Here is a 22,249-nt window from a genome sequence, read left to right as displayed (position 1 = left end):
CCCCGGCCCACCCATCCTAGGAAGCAGATGGACTGGGCAGAGGGGGGCACTGCCCCCACGAATCCTTCCCTGATAAGGGGCAGGGGTGGGTGGCACCCTCATCCAGCCCTGTGTATGGTCTGAAGAAACCCTGAGGGCTTCCTGGAGGAGCTGGTCCTGCCGAGCTGTGAAACAAACCTGTTTGGTTGCGAGGCACATGCTTCATGGGCCTGTGATTGTAAGAAAGGGTTATGAAAATGTGTGTGTGCCTGTGTGATCTGATGTCTGAGGAAAAAACAACAAAAACTTCAGGACATTTCAAAAATACACGTGTAGCGAAAATGCACAGTGCCCGGGGAGGGCTCTGCTTGGTGTGTCCGGAGCCCAGAAAGCACTGACTCGTACACGGGGCCTCACTAAGTTCTTGCTGATCGTTAACAAACAAACAAAAAGCAACCTCATACATTTGGAAACAGCTCTAATAGTTCATGGTTCTAAGAAGACATCATAAAGAGATTAGAAGTACTTCAACATGGTGACGCTAACAGGCGCAGGAGGTGGCAACCACGTGTTTCAGCAGAAATGCGAGCCTTCCTGTGATTTAAAAGAGTCACTGGAGACCCTGGAAATGGTGGGCGGCTGGGGCGACAGGAGGCTGGTGGCAGAATGGGGCAGAGCCTCTGAGTGAGAGAGGAGGACGAAGGAGGTCACAGGAGGCCTGGGAGCTGGTCCTTCCAAAGGCCTGGAGCCCATGAGCGTGTCTACCAGCGAGCAGGAAGCTCAGGGACCCCAGGGCAGGGACAGCCCCCTAGGAGCCAGGGGATGGAGGCTGCAGTCTCTTCACTGAGTGGAGAGATGGAGTGGCCAGCAGGCTGAAGCATAAGCTGCTCCCCAGACCCGGCTGAGCTCCTCACCGCCGCTGGGCAGCCTGTCCTCACTGTTGGTCTCTGCTGACTGTGGTTGGCACAGCGGGCGAGGAAGCTGGAGAGAAGACGCCCCACGCCACCTGCCGAGAGTGAGGGCAGCTCAGGGCCAAAAGAGACGTGCTGCGGCGGCTGAGAGCGTGGGGCCTCGCCTCAGGCACCGGCCCCTCCCTCCCGGCACCCTGGCGGCTCCTCACCGACAGGACCAGACCCTGCGATCGCACACCTGGACGAGCACCCCAGAGAAATGAAAACACAAGTCACGGCAGCCCCCTTCCCAACAGCCCTACGTGGGGACGAGGTGCAGGGGTGGTCCCGCCCCTCCACTGACCTGTTGGCAGCAAGAGGGTGATGGCCATGACCCATTAGGGATTCTCTCCGGAGAACCGGGTGGCCTGCCAAGGCCAGTCCCCCACCTTGCACCGTGTGTGCGATTTCTCTGCTGCGAGGACCAGATGCTCACAGCCGCCCCTGGCATGGGGCCGTGTCCTCACAGGCCCAGGTCGTGGGCCCTCCCGTGTCAACAGTCACCTGCCTGCATGTGACACGCCTTCCGGCCGTGCATCTTTCCTCCTCACAACTTTTCTCCCACCTGCTTCTAAGTCCCCCGATGACACAGAATCATGGCGACAAGAGCTAATGCAACCTGAGGAATACAAGACTGCACCCTAGACCACTGTAAGCCGAGTCCTGGCAAAGAGCTGCCCGAGTGTCCTGCTTTGGAGGGAATCCTGGGCACACGGACTCCTTGTCCCTCAGTGCTGGTCATTTCCTCAAACTGCAGAACAGAAGGAAAAGTGTCTCCTCCCAAGCTCCGCATCTACAGGGCCCAGCAGAGACCCGACACTGACGCCAGCAGTTCTGAGGCAGAAATGGGTCAGGCTGAGCTAGGAGCTGCAGACAAGCTTTCTATCTATAGCCTCCTTGAGGAAAGCGGTGTCTTTGAACACAGGCCTTTGGGGAAACGGGGGCTGGCAGGTCCCGTATTGCGGCACAAGAGCTGCCTCCGCTCGGCCCCCGGCCCGAGGTCTGGGAGCAGAGCCGGTCCCCAGCAGCCCGTCCTGGACAGAGCGTCTGCCTGCTGCTGGGGGACGGCGCTGGGGACCAAGGGCTCCTCTCCCGGCTCCACCGGCTCCTGAGACTCAGTCACCAGGCGGCCTCCAGGCTGCCCTCGTGCTGGTGGCCAGCCCCGCGCCCATCCACAGGGCGTCCCGCACTGCCTCTCGTGGACCTTCAGCTGCCTGGCACCCTCCTGTGGGTGCCCAGGAACCACGACCCTAGGTGCCCCTCAGTCCTCTGCCTTCGTTAGTTGTTCGGCTGCTCAGTCGTGTCCGACTCTTTGCAACCCCACGGACTGCAGCACGCCAGGCTTCCCTGTCCTCCACTATCTCCTGGAATTTGCTCAGATTCATGTCCATTGAGTTGTGATGCCATCCAACCATCTCATCCTCTGTCGTCCCCTTCTCCTCCTGCCCTCCATCTTTCCCAGCCTCAGGGTCTTTTCCAATGAGGCAGTTCTTCACATCAGGTGGGGAAAGTATTGCAGCTTCAGCTTCAACATCAGCCCTTCCAGTGTGTATTCAGGATTGATTTCCTTTAGGAACCACCTACTAATATGTGTCCAGACACACTAACTGTGGAAATAAAGGTTTTATACTAAAGACCCTTCTCTTAAAGTCCTTCAGGGCCCCTGAGCAGAACGAAGACCCTTGTGGTTGGAGCAGAACCCTCCTGACCGACACTGGAGAGCACCACATCTGAGGGCTGACCAGTCAGGAGGACCAGGCTGGTCTCCAGGTTCCCCATCACCCCTCCTGCCCGCATCATCCTAACAGCCAGGGGCCACAGTGTCCCCTGCTCCAGTGAGACCCTGGGCACCCCTGGCCAGCACCTGCAGCAGCCCAGATCTCACGGTCTCCATTAATTCCATTACAAGTGTCCACCCACAGGTGTGCATTTGTGGATACGTTTTAGGTGTGATCTTGCTGAGGCCACGACCTTAGGAATCTCCTGGCAACCCAGTGGTTAGGACTTGGCACCCATTGCCAGTGGCCTGGGTTCGATCCCTGCTTGGGGAACTAAGATCTCACAAGCCACACGCAGTGCAGCTTAAAAAAAAAAAAAGCAAACAACAGCAACTAAACCCACCTTTTCCCTTCCATTTTGAGTTCACAGTGTGGAGCTCCACACCGTGACTTCTCCCACCTGTGCCCAGCAGGACCCCAAGCAGGCCCGTGAAGCAGCGGCGTCTCACCTCTGCTGACACACCTCCTGCATCTGCGTGGCATCCCGTGAACTGCCGTGCTCGGCCTACGCACACACGGGCTGTCGCTGGTCCACACCTGGCTCTTCACTCCACATGGCTCTGCCCCCTCCTCCTTCTTCACCCCTCTCCCCACCTGGAGCCCTCTCTGCTGTGCTCCCAGGGCCTGGAGCTTGGGGTCAGCCTCACACACGGCTGGGGCCGTGCTAGTGGGAGTCCAGCACAGTCTCCGCATGACCCCATGTTTCTGCCACCACAGGCAAAGCTAAAACAGTCTCCCTGTGTCCTCCTTTCTGTGGGATGGCCTGATTCCCAGGAGAGAAAGTTCTAGGTCAAAGGTCACATATCATTTCAGCTTTGCCAGACTGCTTTCCAAACAATCATTCCTCCAGACAGCACCACTAACATCAGGACACATATATTTGCTTTGATGGAGTTTGCGTCTCATGCGAAGTCTGACTGCAGGGCGATGAAAGCAGTCAATTCTAAAGGAAACCCACCCTGAATTTTAAGTTGGGTAATGTGATTCTCACACTTTATTCTTCTTTTTCAAAACTGTTTAAATTATTCTTGTTCTTTGCATCTCCTTGTGTAAGTTTTAGAAGCAGCATGTCTCTATCTACAAAAAGTCTTGCTGGGATTTTCACTGGAATTCTAATTAATTTGTAAATCAACTTAAGGAGAACTGAGATCTTCACTTCATCGAGTCTTTCTGTGAATGAACATGTATGACTCTCCGTTTATTTGTCTTAAACTCCTCCCCTCGTGTGTTTAACGGAAGTGCTGTGCCGCACCGGAAGCTAACATGGCCTTGCAGGCCAACCGCACTTCCGTGGTCTCGGCCTCGCTGGGTCCTCACGCAGCACGTGAGCTTCCTCCAGCTGCACGCAGGGGCTTCTCTTGGCACACAGGTTCTAGGGCACACGGGCTCAGCAGGTGCAGCATGAGGGCTTAGTTGCTCTGTGGCATGTGGAATCTTAGTTCCTGGACCAGGGATGGGACCCATATTCCCGGCACTGGAAAGTGGATTCTTAACCACTGGACCACCAAGTTCTTAAATATAAAAGTGTGCAACACTCAATCAAAAGTAAAGAGGTATATCAGGAAATAAGATGCACTCACAGGGACAGGTGAGAGAAACTGACCCAACAGAGATGAAGACAGCGGAGCTATTTGACAAGGACTTTAAAGAAACACACTAAATGCACTCAAGGAGAGAAAGACAAGATGAACAAATCTGGGCTGGAGGAGACCTGGAGACAAAAACAAACCAGTGGAAATTCTAAGGACATACACGGAACAACTAAACTCAGCTCAGCGGACAGCTGTGACGCACACCTACAGGTAAAGAGAGGGCAGGTCGGAGGAGCCCACGCAGGCTGAGGCAGAGAGTGAGGGGCACACAAGCTAAGACAAAGCAAAGCAGACCCTGGGGTCCAGGGGGGAAGGTCAGGAATATCTCTAACTGAGGTCTAGACGAAGAGCAGAAAGAGAGCGAAGCGTCCAAAATACGTGAGAAACAAGGGCTGAGACTTTCCCCAACTGACGAGAGATGTCAAGCTTCAGCTGCTAGACGCACAGCGAGCACCGAGAAGGGTAAACACAGGGAAAACACACCCAGGCCCAGTGCAGTGAGCCTGACGACTGAGGATAGAGAAGAGAGCTTGAAGCACCCAGGAAGGCGCGCCACCTTCAAAGGAGTGACAGTGAGAGAGACAGAAGGCATGGAAACGGAAGGCAGTGGAGTAACATCCGCAGAACGCTGCTGCTGCTGCTAAGTCACGTCAGTCGTGTCCGGCTCTTCGCGACGTCATGGACTGTAGCCTACCAGGCTCCTCCATCCATGGGCTTTCCCAGGCAAGAGTACTGGAGTGGGGTGCCGTTGCCTGCTCCGCTCAGAATGCCAGCAGAAACAAACGCCAGCCTATACTTCCACACCCAGTGAGAGCGTCCCTGAAAAATAAAGAACAAAAGAAGTCTTCAGAGAAACAAAAACTGGCAGAATCCATCACCAGGAAGCCCACACCAAATGAAATACCAGAAGGTGCTCTCCAGGGAGGGAAAAAAAAGTGACCCCATTTAGAAGTTCAAAATGCTAGGACTGAAGAGGGCCTGGTTTCAATCCCAGGTCAGGGAACTAAGATCCCACAAGCCACATGGTCAAGAAAGAAAGAAAGATAAGGACTCAACCAGGTGAATCAGGTAAGTCAAAAAATAATGACAATGACATAATTCCCAGTGAATTCCACAGGCCCCCACTGTGGCCAGCACACTCTGGGAGGGGTCCACTGCACGTATGGTGGTAACCTGCTGTACTCAGCTTTGTGGGGTATCTCAAAATCGACAAGCACAGGTGAGGAATGCGGGGGAAAGTCCTTGTAGACCTTCCTTTCCCTCCTCAGGAGTTTTACTCAGCTCTCAATTTTATCTCCTTCAGCTGGACCACTTCTTTCATTCAGTCTGCAGACAACTGGCCACGCTCCTCACCAGCTCCAGTCTGCAGGTCACCCTTCTGAGCCTGGCCGTGCCCTCCAGCAGGAATTGCTGTCTGCTTTGCTCAATGTTGAATCCTCAGCACCTACAACACACTTAGGCACGCAGGAGTCAAGGAATACATTTAGGTGAGACACTGAATTATTACCATTCATTGCCTATGTTAGATGAATAAATTACACCCATAGATTACAGATTTTTTTTTAATTTACAAAATTGCCTCTTTCTTTCAAAACCACTGTCTCTATGTCTTACTCTCCAGCTCCAGTCGTCAGTGCTCTTAGAATCCTGAGATCCAGACTTTGCTCTAAGTCAGAGAACTGACCCGCTGACGGCCCGGGCCCAGCGAGGCTTCATCCTCACCCGGTCGGACCTGAGAAGCCCACCCACCACCGCCCTGCTGGTCTGAGGATCAGGCCCAGCCTACTGGGGGGCGTGGCTACACTCACCCGGCCCCTCAGGTACCGCCCCCGACACAGCCTGAGGCCCGCCCAAGGCCCCGCCCCCCGCCTGGTCCAGCGGACGCGAGGCCCCGCCCCCACTCTGCGCCCCGCCCCAGCGCGGGCCCCAAGGCAGCCCCTCGGTCGGAAGTAGGCCGTGTTCCTCCGGGTCTGCAGGCTGGAGACAGTCCGTCGTCGTGTCTAAGTCAGTCACTCCCGCAGTCTATCAGCAGATGGGCCAAAGAGACGACTGACCGGCCCGAAGTCAGTTCCTACCGACGCCGCTTTGGTCTTCCTGTGTGTGCACGCGCGCCGGGCGCCACTGAGCTTACGCAGCCCGGGGAGACGCGCGCTTGCGAGAAGGGGCGAGGGGTTCGCTGGGTAGGGCCCCCCCGCTCCCCGCAGCCGCGGGCCTAGGGGGCGGGGCCTCTCGGGGCGGGGCCAGTGAGGCGGACCCCCCGAGGGAGGAGCGAACGCCGGCGCGCTCCGATGACGTCATGGCGCCCGTGTGCGCCTCCGCGCGTGCGCGCTCCCTGCGGGCCCTCCTCCCGGGGCACGCTGGGAGCCCCGACGCGCGGCGCAGAGTATGCGTCTGCGCATTGCCTCTTGGCTTGCTTGTCTCGCGTGGTCGTGGGATCCGCTCTTTGGGGTCCTGCAAGTTACACGACCGAGGGCTTGCCAGTCAGACTTTCCTTCTCCAGTTGCGTAACCCCGACCTTATTCCCCACAGAACCGACCCCTGGGAAGGACAGACAGCCCTGGCAGAACGCACTCGCCCGGATGGCGCCCGGCCTTGGGATGGGCCTTGGGATAGCCACCCGGCCTCCTGCAGCTTTTGCCCGAGGCCCGGGGAGGTGGGCGGGCAGCTCCCGTGGTGAAGAGAATGACCTAAGTGGGACAGCGCCTCGGTGGCTGAGGACTCGGGTTGTGACGAGGGCTAGCTGAAAACAGTCAGTGTCAGCCTGTGGAGATTGCTTGCGGACATTGAATACGTCTGAACTGTTGTTACAGTTAAACGCTCCGGAAACAAACTCTCAGAAGGACAGCGTGGAGAGTGGAGTGCAGTTTAGTACACCAGCGGTCGGAGGCGGAGTCTCCTCTTTAGCCAGGGACTCCGACCAACTTTTGTGAAAACCTTATATATCTTAAGTGTACTGCTCAAGCCCACAGCTCCAAATTCCTTAACCCTAGCCTGGAAAGTGTTAAAGGGAGATACAATCAGGTTACAGCCATGAGTCATAATCAGAAGGGGCAGCTGGTTATACATTGCAGCCTACACTGATGGGGGCCATAAAGATTACAGAGCTGATTAACTACGTAGGGGAGTATTGCATTCTTTTTGGCGACGGGAAATCTTGGTATGGAATCTTGTGTTTATCAGTCTGGGAGTACAGTTCCGCCGTAGGCATGTTATCCCCATGGCTACCAGGCACATAGTCCAAAGTTCACTGAAAGTGCAAGATGGCGTTTCCTTCTTTTTCAAGATGGAGTCAGCTCAGCCTGTTCCTTTCCTGCTTCACAGTGACACACACGGGCCGTGACGTCAGGTTGCCTACGTGTCTGTTCACATACTTGCGTCTGTTCGTGTACACATACCTATTCTTTGTTGTTCAGTTCCTAAGTCGTGCCTGTCCCTTTGTGACCCCGTGGGTCGCAACACACCAGTCTTTGCTGTCCTTCACTATCTCCCAGAGTTTGCTCAAACTCATGTCACTTGAGTCAGTGATGCTATCCAACCATCTCATCCTCTGTCATCTCCTTCTCCTCCCGCCCTTAATCTTCCTCAGCATCAGAGTCTTTGCAATGAGTTTGCTCTTTGCATCATCAAGTATTGGAGCTTCAGCTTCAGCACAGCCCTCCCAATGACTATTCAGGGTTGATATCCTTTACTATAGATTGGTTTGATCTCCTTGCAGTCCAGGGGACTCTCAAGCGTCTTCTTCAACACCACAGTTCAAAAGCATCAGTTCTTCAGTTCTCGGCCTTCTTTATGGTCCAACTCTCACATCTGTACGTGACTACTGGAAAAACCACAGCTTTGACTGTACAGACCTTTGTCCGCAAAGTGACGTCTCTGCTTTTACTACACCGTCTAGGTTTGTCATAGCTTTCCTTCCAAGGAGCAAGTGTCCTTTAATTTCGTGGCTGCAGTCTTCGTCCGCAGTAATTTGGGAGCCCAAGGAAAGAAAATATGTCACTGTTTCCACTTTTCCCCTCTATTTGCCATGAAGTGATGGGACTGGATGCCATGATCTTAGTTTTTTGAAAGTTGAGTTTTAAGCCAGCTTTTTTACTCTCCTGTTTGACCAGCAGCAAGAGGCTCGTTGGTTTCTCTTCACTTTCTGCCATTAGAGCTGTATCATCTCCATATCTGAGGTTGTTGATATTTCTCCCAGCAATCTTGATTTCAGCTTGTGCTTCCTCCAGCCTGGCATTTCACATGGTGTACTCTGCATATAAGTTAAATTAACAGGGTGACAATATGCAGCCTTGCCATACTCATGTTTGGTATGTCACAGACCCTCCCACGTGTGCCCATGAAACTTTTAGCCAAGATAGAGTCTACCACAGAGCCCTTGAGTAGCTTAGCATCATTCCCCTTTGACCTCCAAGGAGCCTTTCTGTTTGTGTTAGGGGAGGTCTCTCGGCTTCAAGAATGAGAAATATGTGGTTTAGGCAGGGCCCAGCCTCCTCCCAGAAGGCAATGGCACCCCACTCCAGTACTCTTGCCTAGAAAATCCCATGGACGGAGGAGCCTGGTAGGCTGCAGTCCACGGGGTCGCTAGAGTCGGACACGACTGAGCGACTTCACTTTCACTTTTCACTTTCATGCATTGGAGAAGGCAGTGGCAACCCACTCCAGTGTTCTTGCCTGGAGAATCCCAGGGACAGGGAAGCCTGGTGGGCTGCCCTCTGTGGGGTCGCAGAGAGTCGGACACGACTGAAGCGACGTAGCAGATAGCAGAAAGGGAATGAATCTCCAATTGCTTTACCCTGGGGGCGGAAGGGGGCATCTGCCTTCTTGCCTTGGTCCGAAGTCTGAAATGGGCCTTAGGGGTTACAATCAAGGTATCCACAGGCGGACTCTCTCCAGAAGGTCCAGGGGAGAACTTCGGGCTTGGCCTTTTCCAGCGCCGAGAGAGAGAGAGAGAGAGAGAGAGAGAGAGAGAGAGAGAGAGCGAGAGAGAGAGAGAGCGCGCGCGAACGAGCGAGCCTCATGCACCCTCGAGGCAGCGCGGCTGCAGCTCCCGCTTCCGCTGTCACTCTTGCTCTCTGACTTTGGCTTCTCTGCTTCTCTTTATGGATGTTTATGACTACCCGGCTCCTCTCTGATTTTGGCTTCTCTGCTTCTCCTTCATGGATCTTTATGACTACCTGGCCTGTCCAAGTAGTCCAGGACAGTCTCCCCACCTCAGGGTTCTTAACTTGGTCGCATCTGCAGAGACCCCCTTGTCGTCTTAGATAACTTGCAGCTTTGGGGATTAGGGCATGACCATCTCTGGGGGCTGTTATTCTGCCCACTGTTCCTTATCTCTCGTTTTTACTTGTAAAATGGTATTGTGTGTACAGGAGCAGGAGGAGCGCAGCACAGGTGTCAGGCCGTTTTCTCCTGGAGGATGATGACTGCTTAGGTTTTCCATTCCCTCGGCTGCCATACTTGACCCGGATAAAAGCAGAGCCCCATCCGCCTGCTCCCCCCGCCCCCGTGTGTCCCCCCTTACTGTGTCACCCCAGGTACGCCATATGCATTCCAACACATGTGAGTAATAAACACACCCCCCTGAAGCTTTCTAACGATCTTTGCTGAAGGCTGCTGTGCAATCACGAGGGTGGGTCAAGTCATGACACTCGTTATGGTTAGGCCTAGAGGGGAGTGAAACAGATGTGTTATGATGCTTTTAACGTTTTTCTGATAGACATTTAGATTGTTTCCAGGTTTGGACAGTTGCAAAATGCTGTAGACATTCTGAACATGTCTCCTTGGCTCATGTGTGAATATTCCTCTTGATTGATACACAGAAATGGAGGGGTGTATAGTGTTTACATAAGCCAAACTCCACATTTGTTACCTGAAAAACTGGGTTTGCTTCATGGTGGATCTCGAGCCAAAAGATATAAACAAGCCAAAGATTGGGAGAAGAAAGGATTATTATTCAGAGCAAGTAAGAACACAGTGACCTTTCCCAAAGCACTGTCTCCCGCCAGAGCCCGAGGCTTGTGTGATTGAAGTCAGGAGGGTCAGAGGAGGTCATCTCCACCCCTTCGGTGCAGTAGGTCTGGCGGCTGAGACTTGAGGCTCATCGTCACCAGTGAAACGGAACCGAGAGGCTACAGCCGGTGGACCACCTTGGCTGTGGCGACTTCTCTCGCCTGATGGCAGTGTTTGCTTCTGCGTTCCTTTTTCCCTTAGGACCGATTCCTAAGACCTGTTCAAGAGCCAGTATCCTGCCCAGGCTTAGATCACGGAATGGCTTTGGTCAAAATGGCTTCTCGTCTGTCAGGAAAGCCATGCCTGTTTCTCTTTCCCGGGACACCCTACTATGTCTGTGTGTGCGTGCGTGCCCTACCATGCCTGCTTACACACACACACACCCCCCTACCGCGTCTGCTCACACACACACACACACACACACACACGCGTTTCACCAGCCAGGACAAATAACATCTTTTCCTTTCTGGCAGCAAAAAGAAGTGATTCAGGTATCTGATTTCCGTGCTCTGGGAAACGCCACGTCTGCCTGCCGCGGGGAGGAGGCAGACGAAGCTCCGTCGCCCGTTTCCGTGGGGTGGTCGCGGCTCCCCGCGCCTGCGCCCGCCTCCTCCCCACGCGGCGGCCTGCCCCGGTGCTGGGCGACGAAGTGGAAAGTCAGACAGGGACGGCAGCTTCTACCCGGGAGCTCAGCGGAAAGCGGCGCAGCCTAGCTCGGGGGCACAGGCTCGGCGCGCGTCTCAGAAAGAGCCCGGGCCAGGCGGCGAGGGCCGAGGTCGCGGGGGGCTTCCGGGGGCGAGGGCGGCTCGGCGCCCGCCTCGGGGCACGTCTGCCCCGGCGCCGCCAGGCCCCGCCCCCAGGGCCCCGCCCTGGCCGTGACCCTAACTCCCGCCTGGCGGAAGACGCGGCTCGGCCCTCAGGTCTGCGGCGGCTGGAGGTGAGATCGCGGTCCGGGGGCGAGCGGGGCGCCGCGGCACTTCGGGGTCCTCCGGCCACTGACCGCGGGGCTGCTGACTCCCGGGCCCGAGAAAAGGCGGGGGCCGGGGGGACCGGGAGTCCTCTCCCTAGGGTGGCCCCGGCCCGCCCCTGCGCTCACCCCAGACCCCCGGACACACGCGGGGCCTCCGGCGGGCGTGGAGGGCGGCGGCGGCCCTGGGTGGCCGCCGCTCCCTGCCGCCCCGCGCGCCCCGCAGAGGTAACCGCGCTGCGCCGGGGGGGAGGCTGGGCCGTACCCGAGGCGGAAGGGACGCAGGCGTGTGTCCGGCGCGGTCTTGCGCAGCAGCTTTTAAGTCGCCGCGCTTTTAAGCGTTAATTCGGGGCCGTTATTGAGATCCTGGGCCGTGACTCAGGGCTACGGAGCAGCCCAGCTGGTGGGAGTCCTGATTCCCAGGGAGGCCGTGGGTGGGACGCGTGGTTGTTCCTGCCCAGATCAGGCAGGCTCACCGGGGGCTTGTGAGGAGGCTGTACACACAGCGTCTTTGGGGATGTTTATACTTTCTCGTGGATTTTCAAAGGGATGGGTGTCCATTGGAAGCTATGAAGCCCCGGCGTCAACGGAGGGATACTCAGAAGTCGGGTCAGGGCTGGGGCGTCTCAGCTGCTGGTATCTGCCTCCTACCAGGGAGAGCCGAGTGCCCTCCTGTCAGGCTGGGAGTCAGGGAGCTTCAGGGCGAGGGCGCAGGTGGGGAGCAGTGTGGGTCCGTGGGGCCTGGGACCGCCTGCTGGCCCCCTTCCTGGGATGACAGGACTCTGAGTCAGGGTTTGGCTGGCCACACCCTGGCCTGGGGGCGGGGGGGGGGGGGCGGCGGGGTGGGTCTGGTTTTGCTCTGCGCAGTGAGCCGGGTGGCCTCTGCAGGGATGGCCTGTCCGCATGAGGACATGTGAAGTGGCCGGTTACCCGAGCCCTGGCCTCGGTTTCTCAGCAGGCTCCCTACTAGGACGTGCAGGCGTAAATCTGTGACTCTTGCCCGATTGTCGGCGCTAGAGCTTTCCCAGCAAGAAAGGAATGAGAGCCTTTGCCTGGCTGGCTTTCTGCCCACTGTGGGCTCCATCAGCCTGCAGATGGAGGGGCGTCCCCCGTTCAGCCAGGCCGGGCCGTGCCAGGCACAGACACACACGAGTGAGACACTGTTCTCAGGAACCTGGGGTCCCCGCAAGCAGGAATCTCACATGGGCCTGGGTCACCCTGTCTCCGGAGACCTGGGAAGGCATGGCTTCCAGGCGCGAGTCTTCACTGAATGCTTGCTCTTTGTATGAAACCCACTCCCTGCCCTGAACCTGGGCAGCCCCCCAGCTCCTGGCTCCCCGAGGGCTCCTCTCCTGCGGGCCCCGCCTTCTGGGCCACAGGCAGCAGCAGCTCTGCGTGGCCCTGCTGAGGTCTCAGGGCCTGTGCCCTCCTATCCCAGACCTGCTGGCCAGAGGCCTCCCTCCTCTCAGCCTCCTTGGTGAGCTGGCTTCTCGGGGGGCAGGTCCCTGGGCTGAGTCAGAGTGGGGCGGAGGACATGCCCTGCACCGATTACAAGCTCCCAGAGGGGATCTGTAAGCAGGCACCCCAGGGTGCCACTCAAGAGTGCACCGTCGAGTGCAGGCCACTGGGCCTGGAGTCCCCACCCCACCTGCTGTGTCCTGTCCAGGGCCCTTAAAGCTGGTGCCCCTGAGGAGCTGCTGGTGACCACAGGCACCTGCCCCCCACGCAGCTGCTTCGGGGCAGGGAGGGCCCAGGTGCATCCTGGGGGTCGGCTCCAGCCCCTGTGCCCCCAGCTGAGTCTCCAGGCTTTCTGGCCCACGGGCCCCCTCCTCTCCACCCGCCCTCGCTCAGGCAGGGGAGAGGCAGAACTTTGGGTGGCTGGCACGGGTTTCCACTTCCTCCTGGGTAGGCAGTGCCCAGGAGGCTACGAATGGGGGCTGGGGGATGAGCGCTGCCTCTGCTCCCGCCGCGGCACCCCTGAGCTCTGCGGCCTGTGGTGTCTTCAGCGGGGAGCCCCCTCCCACTCCTGATCCTGGCGGTGAGGTGGATAGAGGTGCTGAAGCAGGGAAACACGGCAGGCAGGAACCTCTCCTGGGGTGTCTGGGGCCCTGTGGGGTGCTCCCCGCCAGTGGCTCTGGCCCGTCAGACCTTGAGAGCTTGGCTGAAATGTTTTCCTTCTTCCCCTGCCTCTGCCAGGAAACCCTTCACTTCACACCATGAAGCTGGACATCCAGTGTGAGCAGCTCAGCGACGCCCGCTGGACGGAGCTGCTGCCTCTGATCCAGCAGTACGAGGTGGTCAGGTAGGACCGCTGTGCCCACCGACCTGGGGGGCCACCCTCCCGGGGGTGAGCTGTGCTCCCAGGTCATGGGGGGCCACCCTCCGGGGGTGAGCTGTGCTCCCAGGTCATGGGGGGCCACCCTCCTGGGGGTGAGCTGTGCTCCCAGGTCATGGGGGGCCACCCTCCGGGGGTGAGCTGTGCTCCCAGGTCATGGGGGGCCACCCTCCGGGGGTGAGCTGTGCTCCCAGGTCATGGGGGGCCACCCTCCGGGGGTGAGCTGTGCTCCCAGGTCATGGGGGGCCACCCTCCGGGGGTGAGCTGTGCTCCCAGGTCATGGGGGGTCACCCTCCCGGGGTGAGCTGTGCTCCCAGGTCATGGGGGGCCACCCTCCCGGGGTGAGCTGTGCTCCCAGGTCATGGGGGGCCACCCTCCCGGGGGTGAGCTGTGCTCCCAGGTCATGGGGGGCCACCCTCTGGGGGTGAGCTGTGCTCCCAGGTCATGGGGGGCCACCCTCCCGGGGTGAGCTGTGCTCCCAGGTCACGTCACTTAGAGAAAGTCGAGGTGACAGTCGCTCAGTCATGTCCAACTCTTCGCGACCCCATGGACTGTAGCCCACCCCAATCCTCTGTCCATGGGCTTTTCAGGCAAGAAAACTGGAGTGGGTTGCCATTCCCTTCTCCAGGGGATCTTCCTGACCCAGGGATCGAACTTGGGTCTCCCTTATTGCAGGCAGACTCTTTACTGTCTGAGCCACCAGGGAAGCCCTTACACTTGTAGACGCTTGATATAAACCTTGCATGGTTTTCTGCGGCGTGAAGTATTACTCTTTCTGTACTTTTCCAGCCATTTGAAGGTAAACTCATTCTGGCTGGGCCTGCAGGTCAGAGCGTCCCCTTCCCCTGGGCACGAAGTTGCTGCAGCCCGCTCATGGGGGCAGTCTGCCCCCTGCCCTGGCCAGGCTGTGGTCGAATCTGAGCCCAGACTAGCCCTCTAACCCAGAAGTTCCTCAGGGCTCACAAGCAAGAGACAAGAGCCTGTCTGCTTCACGTTTTCCTTTTGGGTTTATTTGAAGTAGTTTTAGGTTTACGGAAGAGTCACAAAACGAGGCAGGGTCCCCTGTGCCCCGTCACCTGGGGCGCTGGTCAAGGTGAGGCGCCCGACATGGCCTGGACTCAACGTCACCAGCTTTTCCGAGAGCGCCGTGCAGGCCCCCACGGCCCCTCCCGTCTGTGATGGCCTCTCTGTCCCCCTTGTCCTTGGCTGCCTGACGGTGGGGTCTGCTCGCTGGGGCTCTGGTGAAAGTCCCTCTGACACCTTCCCGTGGTTGAGTCACACGTCTTTGGGAAGACAACAGAATGACATTGTGTCCTGCCTGGCATGCTGTACCGTGGAGATATTGTCCCAGGGGTGCCACATGGTCACCCCCGGTGGTCACCGTGGCTGCTGATGAGGGGGTGTTGCCGGTTCTCAGGGTGAGACACCTTCAGGCTCTGCTAACATTTTGCTTCTGCTCAGAGCTTTGCCCACCCATCTTTGCATCTGTTGGTGGGTCTTGCCAGACAGCATTACTAGGACTTTGTCAGCTGGGAGTGTAGTTTCTGCCTTCCTTCCACGTTTCTCGATTGTCTTTTCCGGGCGACAGCTGGCGCCCCTCCCACCTGGGTCCACTCGATTGTTTACTTGGTTGCCTGGCGGTGGTGCTGGGTCGCGCTCTGGCGCGTCCCGCGCTGGCCTCCCTGGGACCTGCAGCGGGCCTGTGCCCTCGAGCTGCTCCGTCTGGGTCTGGTTTCTCTTCCTGGAAGTGGACAGGCACCGTACCTGCTGCCTGTGCCCCGTGGAAGGTGTGGGGGCACACGTCCCTACACATGTCGTTATCTTAACAGGTTCACTAGCTGATCTGGTCACTTCTTTCTCTTTCATTGTAAGATGTGCTGTGACCTGCGTTGTTCAGTTCTTGGCCCAAGTGAAAGGTTGTTGCTGAGCCGTGAAAGACACTGGGATTCTTGGCCTCCGCAGGAGAGGAATTCAATCCAGGGCCAGTGACGAGGCTTGATCGCTCAGAGCTTTTGTGTGATAAAGTTTTATTAAAGCATAAAGGAGATAGAGACAGCTTCTGACACAGACATCAGAAGGGGGCACAAAGAGTGCCCCCCTGCTAGTCTGTAGCTGGATGTTATATAGCTACTAGCAGTCTGCTAATTAGAGAAAGGGCTTCCCCTGTGGCTCAGCTGGTAAAGAATCCACCTGTAATGCGGAGACCTGGGTTCGATCCCTGGCTTGGGAAGATCCCCTGGAGAAGGGAAGGGCTACCCACTCCAGTATCCTGGCCTGGAGAATTCCACGGACTGTAAAGTCCATGGGGTTGCAAAGAGTCAGACACAACTGAGCGGTCATGCCCTCCAGGAGTCTATTTCCCAGCCCTGTGTCAGTTCTGGCAGCTCAGTGGTGGGGTCAATGGCGACCTCCTCCAAGAGGGCTCATGCCACACCCAGGTCTGCAGCCCACTGCTCACCTGTGCCTCCAGTGAACTAAGGAGGACTGGAAGGGGTGAATTTAACTCAGATGACCATCATATCTACTACTGTGGGCAAGAATCACCTATAAGAAATGGGGTAGCCATCACAGTCAACAGAAGAGTCCAAAGTGCAATACTTGGATGCAGTCTCAAAAATGACAGAATGATCCCTGTTCATTTCCAAGGCAAACCATTCGATATCACGGTAATCCAAGTCTATGCCCCGACCAGTAACGCTGAAGAAGCCCAAGTTGAACGTGTCTATGAAGACCTACAAGACCTTTTAGAACTAAAACCCAAAAAAGATGTCCTTTTCATTATAGGGGACTGGGATGCAAAAGTAGGAAGTCAGGAAACACCTGGAGTAACAGGCAAATTTGGCCTTGGAATACGGAATGAGGCAGGGCAAAGACTAATAGAGTTTTGCCAAGAAAATGCACTGGTCATAACAAACACCCTCTTCCAACAACACAAGAGAAGACTCTGTACATGGACATCACCAGATGGTCAACACCAAAATCAGATTGATTATATTCTTTGCAGCCAAAGATGGGGAAGCTCTATACAGTCAGCAAAAACAAGACCAGGAGCTGACTGTGGCTCAGATCATGAGCTCCTTATTGCCAAATTCAGACTTAAATTGAAGAAAGTAGGGAAAACCATTAGACCATTCAGGTATGACCTAAATCAAATCCCTTATGATTATACAGTGGAAGCGAGAAATAGATTTAGATCTGATAGATAGAGTGCCTGATGAACTATGGATGGAGGTTTGTGACATTGTACGGGAGACAGGGATCAAGACCATCCCCATGGAAAAGAAATGCAAAAAAGGAAAATGGCTGTCTGAGGAGGCCTTACAAATAGCTGTGAAAAAAAGAGAAGCAAAAAGCAAAGGAGAAAAGGAAAGATATACCCATTTGAATGCAGAGTTCCAAAGAATAGTAAGGAGAGATAAGAAAGCCTACCTCAGTGATCTGTGCAAAGAAATAGAGGAAAACAATAGAATGGGAAAGACTAGAGGTCTCTTCAAGAAAATTAGAGATACCAAGGGAACATTTCATACAAAGATGGGCTCAATAAAGGACAGAAATGGTATGGACCTAACAGAAGCAGAAGATATTAAGAAGAGGTGGCAAGAATACACAGAAGAACTATACAAAAAAGATCTTCATGACCCAAATAACCATGATGGTGTGATCACTCACCTAGAGCCAGACATCCTGGAATGTGAAGTCAAGTGGGCCTTAGGAAGCATCACTACGAACAAAGCTAGTGGAGGTGATGCAATTCCAGTTGAGCTATTTCCAGTCCTAAAAGATGATGCTGTGAAAGTGCTGCACTCAATATGCCAGCAAATTTGGAAAACTCAGCAGTGGCCACAGGACTGGAAAAGGTCAGTTTTCATTCCAATCCCAAAGAAAAGCAATGCCAAAGAATGCTCAAACTACTGCACAATTGCACTCATCTCACACGCTAGTAAAGTAATGCTCAAAATTCTCCAAGCCAGGCTTCAGCAATACGTGAACCGTGAACTTCCAGATGTTCAAGCTGGTTTTAGAAAAGGCAGAGGAACCAGAGATCAAATTGCCAACATCTGCTGGATCATCGAAAAAGCAAGAGAGTTCCAGAAAAAACGTCTACTTCTGCTTTATTGACTACGCCAAAGCCTTTGACTGTGGGGATCACAATAAACTGTGGAAAATTCTTCAAGAGATGGGAATACCAGACCACCTTACCTGCCTCTTGAGAAACCTATATGCGGGTCAGGAAGCAACAGTTAGAACTGGACATGGAACAACAGACTGGTTCCAAATATGAAAAGGAGTACGTCAAGGCTGTATATTGTCACCCTGCTTATTTAACTTATATGCAGAGTACATCATGAGAAATACTGGGCTGGAGGAAACACAAGCTGGAATCAAGATTGCCGGGAGAAATATCAATAACTTCAGGTACGCAGATGACGCCACCCTTAGGCCAGAAAGTGAAGAAGAGCCTCTTGATGAAAGAGTGAAAAAGTTGGCTTAAACCTCAACATTCAGAAAACTAAGATCATGGCATCCCGTCCCATCACTTCATGAAAAATAGATGGGGAAACAGTGAGAAGAGTAGCAGGTTTTATTTTTCTGGGCTCCAAAATCACTGCAGATGGTGACTGCAGCCATGAAATTAAAAGATGCTTACTCCTTGAAAGGAAAGTTATGACCAACCTAGAGAACATATTAAAAACCAAAGACATTACTTTACCAACAAAGGTCCATCTCGTCAAGGCTGTGGTTTTTCCAGTAGTCATGTATGGATGTGATAGTTGGACTATAAAGAAAGCTGAGCACCGAAGAATTGATGCTTTTGAACTGTGGTGTTGGAGAAGACTCTTGGGAGTCCCTTGGACTGCAAGGAGATCCAACCAGTCCACCCTAAAGGAAATCCTTCCTGAATATTCATTGGAAGGACTGATGTTGAAGCTGAAACTCCAAGACTTTGGCCACCTGATGTGAAGAACTGACTCATTGGAAAAGACCCTGATGCTGGGAAAGATTGAGGGCGGGAAGAGAAGGGGATGACAGAGGATGAGATGGTTGGATGGCATCAGCAACTCAGTGGACATGAGTTTGGGTAAACTCCGGGAGTTGGTGATGGACAGGGAGGCCTCGTGTGCTGCAGTTCATGGGATTGCAAAGAGTCGGACATGACTGAGTGACTGAACTGAGCTGAATTAGAGAAAGGAGATGTCCCAAAACTCAGAGACTGGCACCAGGCCCCTCACCCACAACATGCATTTTGAGATAACATTGGCAGCTGGTGAGTCATCCTGAGCCATGAAACAATTGACAGAAGTCTTGAGGAAAGGCAGGTTTCCAAGTAAAGACATCGTGTCATTAACATAGTGTAAGAGAACATTTGCATGAGTAAAACATACTGGTTAGTCAAGTGGGCTCTTAGGCAGAACCAACTTGAAGACCGAGTCTAGGGTGAATACACGGTTCATTAACATAGCTTGAGAAAAGCATTTGCGTGAGAAAAATGCTTGGTTAGCTCAAGGTTGAGAAAAGTTCTGCTGGAACCAGGTGTTGTCATGGCAACGCAGAGTTTTAAAAGAAGCCTTTTGTAAATTTGTGGAGAAGGAAAAAAACCTAACACTTGTAGTTTGTCTCCTCTGCCGCTTGAGAGAGAGTGAGTGTCTGACCCTTGCAGCCTGCCTCCCGCCCGTGGCCTTCCTGCCTGGTGCCCTGTCGCGGGATGCTCCCTGGCCGCCGTGTGCAGTGACGGTGTGTCTGCCCGCAGGCTGGACGACTGCGGCCTCACGGAGGTGCGCTGCAAGGACATCGGGTCCGCGCTGCAGGCCAACGCGTCCCTGACGGAGCTCAGCCTGCGCACCAACGAGCTCGGCGACGGCGGCGTGCTGCTGGTGCTCCAGGGCCTGCAGAGCCCCACCTGCAAGATCCAGAAGCTCAGGTGCGGCGCTTGGGCGGGCTGGCCCTGGGCCCCGAGTCTCCCACAGCCTAGGTGGCTTGTCTTCGGCGGGGGGGTTGGTGGCTCTCAGGCCCCCTGACGGCCCGTGTCTCCAGCCTCCAAAACTGCTGCCTGACGGAGGCTGGCTGCGGAGTCCTGCCGGGCGTGCTGCGCTCCCTGCCCACCCTGCGGGAGCTGCACCTCAGCGACAACCCGCTGGGGGATGCCGGCCTGCGGCTGCTCTGTGAGGGGCTCCTGGACCCCCAGTGCCGCCTGGAGAAGCTGCAGTGAGTGTGCCTGCCCGGGGCCCTGCGTGGCCTCAACCACCCCGGGCACCCCCAGCCCTGTTCTCACCCATCCCCTGCGTTGTGCGGAGTGTCTGCCCTGGGCAGGTCCCCTCCCAGCTCATCGCCTGCGGGGAGCTTTGAGGCGGCCCTGTGGCCCTGGGGAGCCTAGATGGGGTCAGTGTTGGCTGGAGGAGGCTGAGCCCGAAAGGCCCAGCTGGGCCAGGTCTCTACCAGGGAGACAGCCCCTGGCCCCTGTGCTGTCCCACCTGGGAGCCCGACAGCCTCTGCTGTCCTCTTCACTGAGGCGGGGGGAAATGAGACCGGACAGGTGCCCTCCAGGCCAGGCTCAGGGCTGACCACCGCTTGCCCCCAGGCTGGAGTACTGCAGCCTGACAGCCGCCAGCTGCGAGCCCCTGGCCGCGGTGCTCAGGGCCACGCGGGACCTGAAGGAGCTCGTGGTGAGCAACAATGACATCGGCGAGGCCGGGGTCCAGGCGCTGTGCCGGGGCCTGGCGGAGTCTGCTTGCCAGCTGGAGACTCTCAAGTAAGCTGCTGTCGGGAGTGGGGCGGGGCAGGGGGCACGGGCGGGCATGGGGTTGGGGGCTCCCCAGCTCCCGGCGCCTCTCGTGCCCCCAGATTGGAGAACTGCGGCCTCACGGCGGCCAACTGCAAAGACCTGTGTGGGATCGTGGCCTCCCAGGCCTCGCTGAAGGACCTGGACCTGGGCAGCAACCGGCTGGGCGACGCGGGCCTTGCGGAGCTGTGCCCCGGGCTGCTGAGCCCCAGCTCCCAGCTCAGGACCCTGTGGTGAGTCCGCCCCCGGGTGGGGCGGGCAGACGGGCACCCGCGCGTGTCAGGGTCTCTGTGTTGACGGGGACCCCACCCCGCAGGCTCTGGGAGTGTGACCTCACCGTCAGCGGCTGCAGAGAGCTCTGCCGCGTCCTCCAGGCCAAGGAGGCCCTGAAGGAGCTGAGTCTGGCGGGCAACAGCCTGGGGGACGAGGGCGCCCAGCTGCTGTGCGAGAGCCTGCTGCAGCCCGGCTGCCAGCTGGAGTCCCTGTGGTGAGGGGGCCGCAGGGCGTGTGGGGGCTGGAGGCCCCGGGCGCTCGGGGATGAACTTGGGGGATACGGGGCGGCGACAGCACTGGGGCCCTGGAGGACCGGCCAGGAGGGCACCGTGGCCGCCTGAGGACAGGCGCACTCGGGGCTTGGGCCCCTGGGGGCCTCCCAGGGCCCCGCAGAAGTTTGGGCAGAGGTGACTGCAGCCCCTGCCGCCCTCAGGGTGAAGTCCTGCGGGTTTACGGCCGCCTGCTGCCAGCACTTCAGCTCTATGCTGACCCAGAACAAGCATCTCTTGGAGCTGCAGCTGAGCAACAACCCGCTGGGTGACGCGGGCGTCCACGTGCTGTGCCAGGCCCTGGGCCAGCCGGGCACTGTGCTGCGGGTGCTCTGGTGAGCTGCTGGGGGGTATGTCCACCGGGGCTGACGGTGGGGATGGCCAGGACCTAGACCCCCTGGCACCCCACTATCTGGTGGCCACCTGGGGGCGCGCCCTCCACCTGACCGCAGCTCCGCCCTCTGCCCAGGGTGGGCGACTGTGAGCTGACGAACAGCAGCTGTGGCGGCCTGGCCTCACTCCTGCTGGCCAGCCCCAGCCTGCGGGAGCTGGACCTGAGCAATAACGGCCTGGGCGACCCCGGCGTCCTGCAGCTGCTGGGCAGCCTGGAGCAGCCCGCCTGCAGCCTGGAGCAGCTGGTGTGAGTGGCCGTGGGGTGGGGGTGGCGGGGCGTAGGTGGGCAGGGGCAGGCAGGTGAGGTGAGAAGCCGGGGTGGGGGGCTCGGCTCCTCTCACCCCCTCCCCGCCCCGCTTCCCCCCGCAGCCTGTACGACATCTACTGGACCGAGGCAGTGGACGAGCGCCTGCGGGCTGTGGAGGAGAGCAAGCCTGGCCTGCGGATCATCTCCTGAGCCCCGTCCCCCACGGGGCGTTAACTGAGAAAAGGTCAAGTCAGCTCATTTCTGGCGGAGAATCTTAGGCACTTTATTAAAACTCCTTTTTGGCAGCAGGCGTCTTTGTCCACACTTGTCCCCACGAGGTGCTGGTGTAGAGGGAGTGAGGTTTTCACGAGCGCCTGCAGTGGCTTGAAGCGGGTCAGAGGTCCGGAGTCTGGGCCAGGAGTGTGCCCGGCAGGCTCCTCCACAGGGGTCTGGCCTGAGCTCCCAGGTGCTGGCAGGACCCCTGCACCCCACCCAGGCCTTCCTCCAGTTTGTGAGAAGAGCGTCCCAGCTGCACTGAGGGGCGCCGGAAGCGGGCCCTGCCTCGCTCAGCAGCAGCGCCCCCGGCTGCCCGTGGGGGAGCTGCTCCCGGGGCCCGGCTCCCGCTGGTGGCCAGCTCCTGAGTGCTCTCCGGTAGAGGCTGGAGCCCTGTGGACAGAAG

At 57.0% G+C, this 22,249-nt stretch overlaps 1 protein-coding gene and 1 long non-coding RNA gene across 5 annotated transcripts; one reads left to right on the top strand and one right to left on the bottom strand.

The window, feature by feature from the left end:
* Positions 1-440: 440 nt before the first annotated feature.
* Positions 441-6,543, bottom strand: LOC113886559. The gene is made up of 3 exons (XR_003509469.1): positions 5,653-6,543; positions 3,157-5,118; positions 441-985 (listed from the first exon to the last, which is right to left on the bottom strand). It is a non-coding gene; the product is annotated as an uncharacterized LOC113886559 (long non-coding RNA).
* Positions 6,544-10,735: 4,192 nt separating this feature from the next.
* Positions 10,736-21,878, top strand: RNH1 (ribonuclease/angiogenin inhibitor 1). 4 transcript variants are annotated; one of them, XM_027532890.1, is made up of 10 exons: positions 10,736-10,799; positions 13,472-13,577; positions 19,360-19,530; positions 19,644-19,814; positions 20,188-20,358; positions 20,451-20,621; positions 20,705-20,875; positions 21,095-21,265; positions 21,400-21,570; positions 21,693-21,878. In XM_027532890.1, exons 2-10 carry the CDS (start codon positions 13,492-13,494, stop codon positions 21,778-21,780), a joined length of 1,371 nt encoding a protein of 456 aa, XP_027388691.1. In that variant the 5' UTR covers positions 10,736-10,799; positions 13,472-13,491; the 3' UTR covers positions 21,781-21,878. The 4 variants fall into 4 exon arrangements, with proteins under 4 accessions (XP_027388691.1, XP_027388692.1, XP_027388694.1 ...); XM_027532891.1 differs by lacking the exon at positions 10,736-10,799 and adding an exon at positions 10,825-11,245; XM_027532892.1 differs by lacking the exon at positions 10,736-10,799 and adding an exon at positions 11,656-11,678.
* Positions 21,879-22,249: the final 371 nt, after the last annotated feature.

Source organism: Bos indicus x Bos taurus, chromosome 29, assembly GCF_003369695.1.
Source record: "Bos indicus x Bos taurus breed Angus x Brahman F1 hybrid chromosome 29, Bos_hybrid_MaternalHap_v2.0, whole genome shotgun sequence".
In the NCBI taxonomy this organism is placed as follows: Eukaryota; Metazoa; Chordata; class Mammalia; order Artiodactyla; family Bovidae; genus Bos; species Bos indicus x Bos taurus.
Note: the sequence above shows the minus strand (reverse complement) of the source record. Positions and strands in the feature narration are given on the sequence as shown.

What these genes read in the sequence shown, in the direction of transcription:
- RNH1 (XM_027532890.1), top strand. Translation starts at nt 13,492, where the DNA reads ATGAAGCTGGACATCCAGTGTGAGCAGCTCAGCGACGCCCGCTGGACG. An exon ending in TGCCGCCTGGAGAAGCTGCA is followed by an intron (nt 19,815 to 20,187) that starts GTGAGTGTGCCT and finishes GCTTGCCCCCAG; the next exon opens with GCTGGAGTACTGCAGCCTGA. An exon ending in TGCCAGCTGGAGTCCCTGTG is followed by an intron (nt 20,876 to 21,094) that starts GTGAGGGGGCCG and finishes TGCCGCCCTCAG; the next exon opens with GGTGAAGTCCTGCGGGTTTA.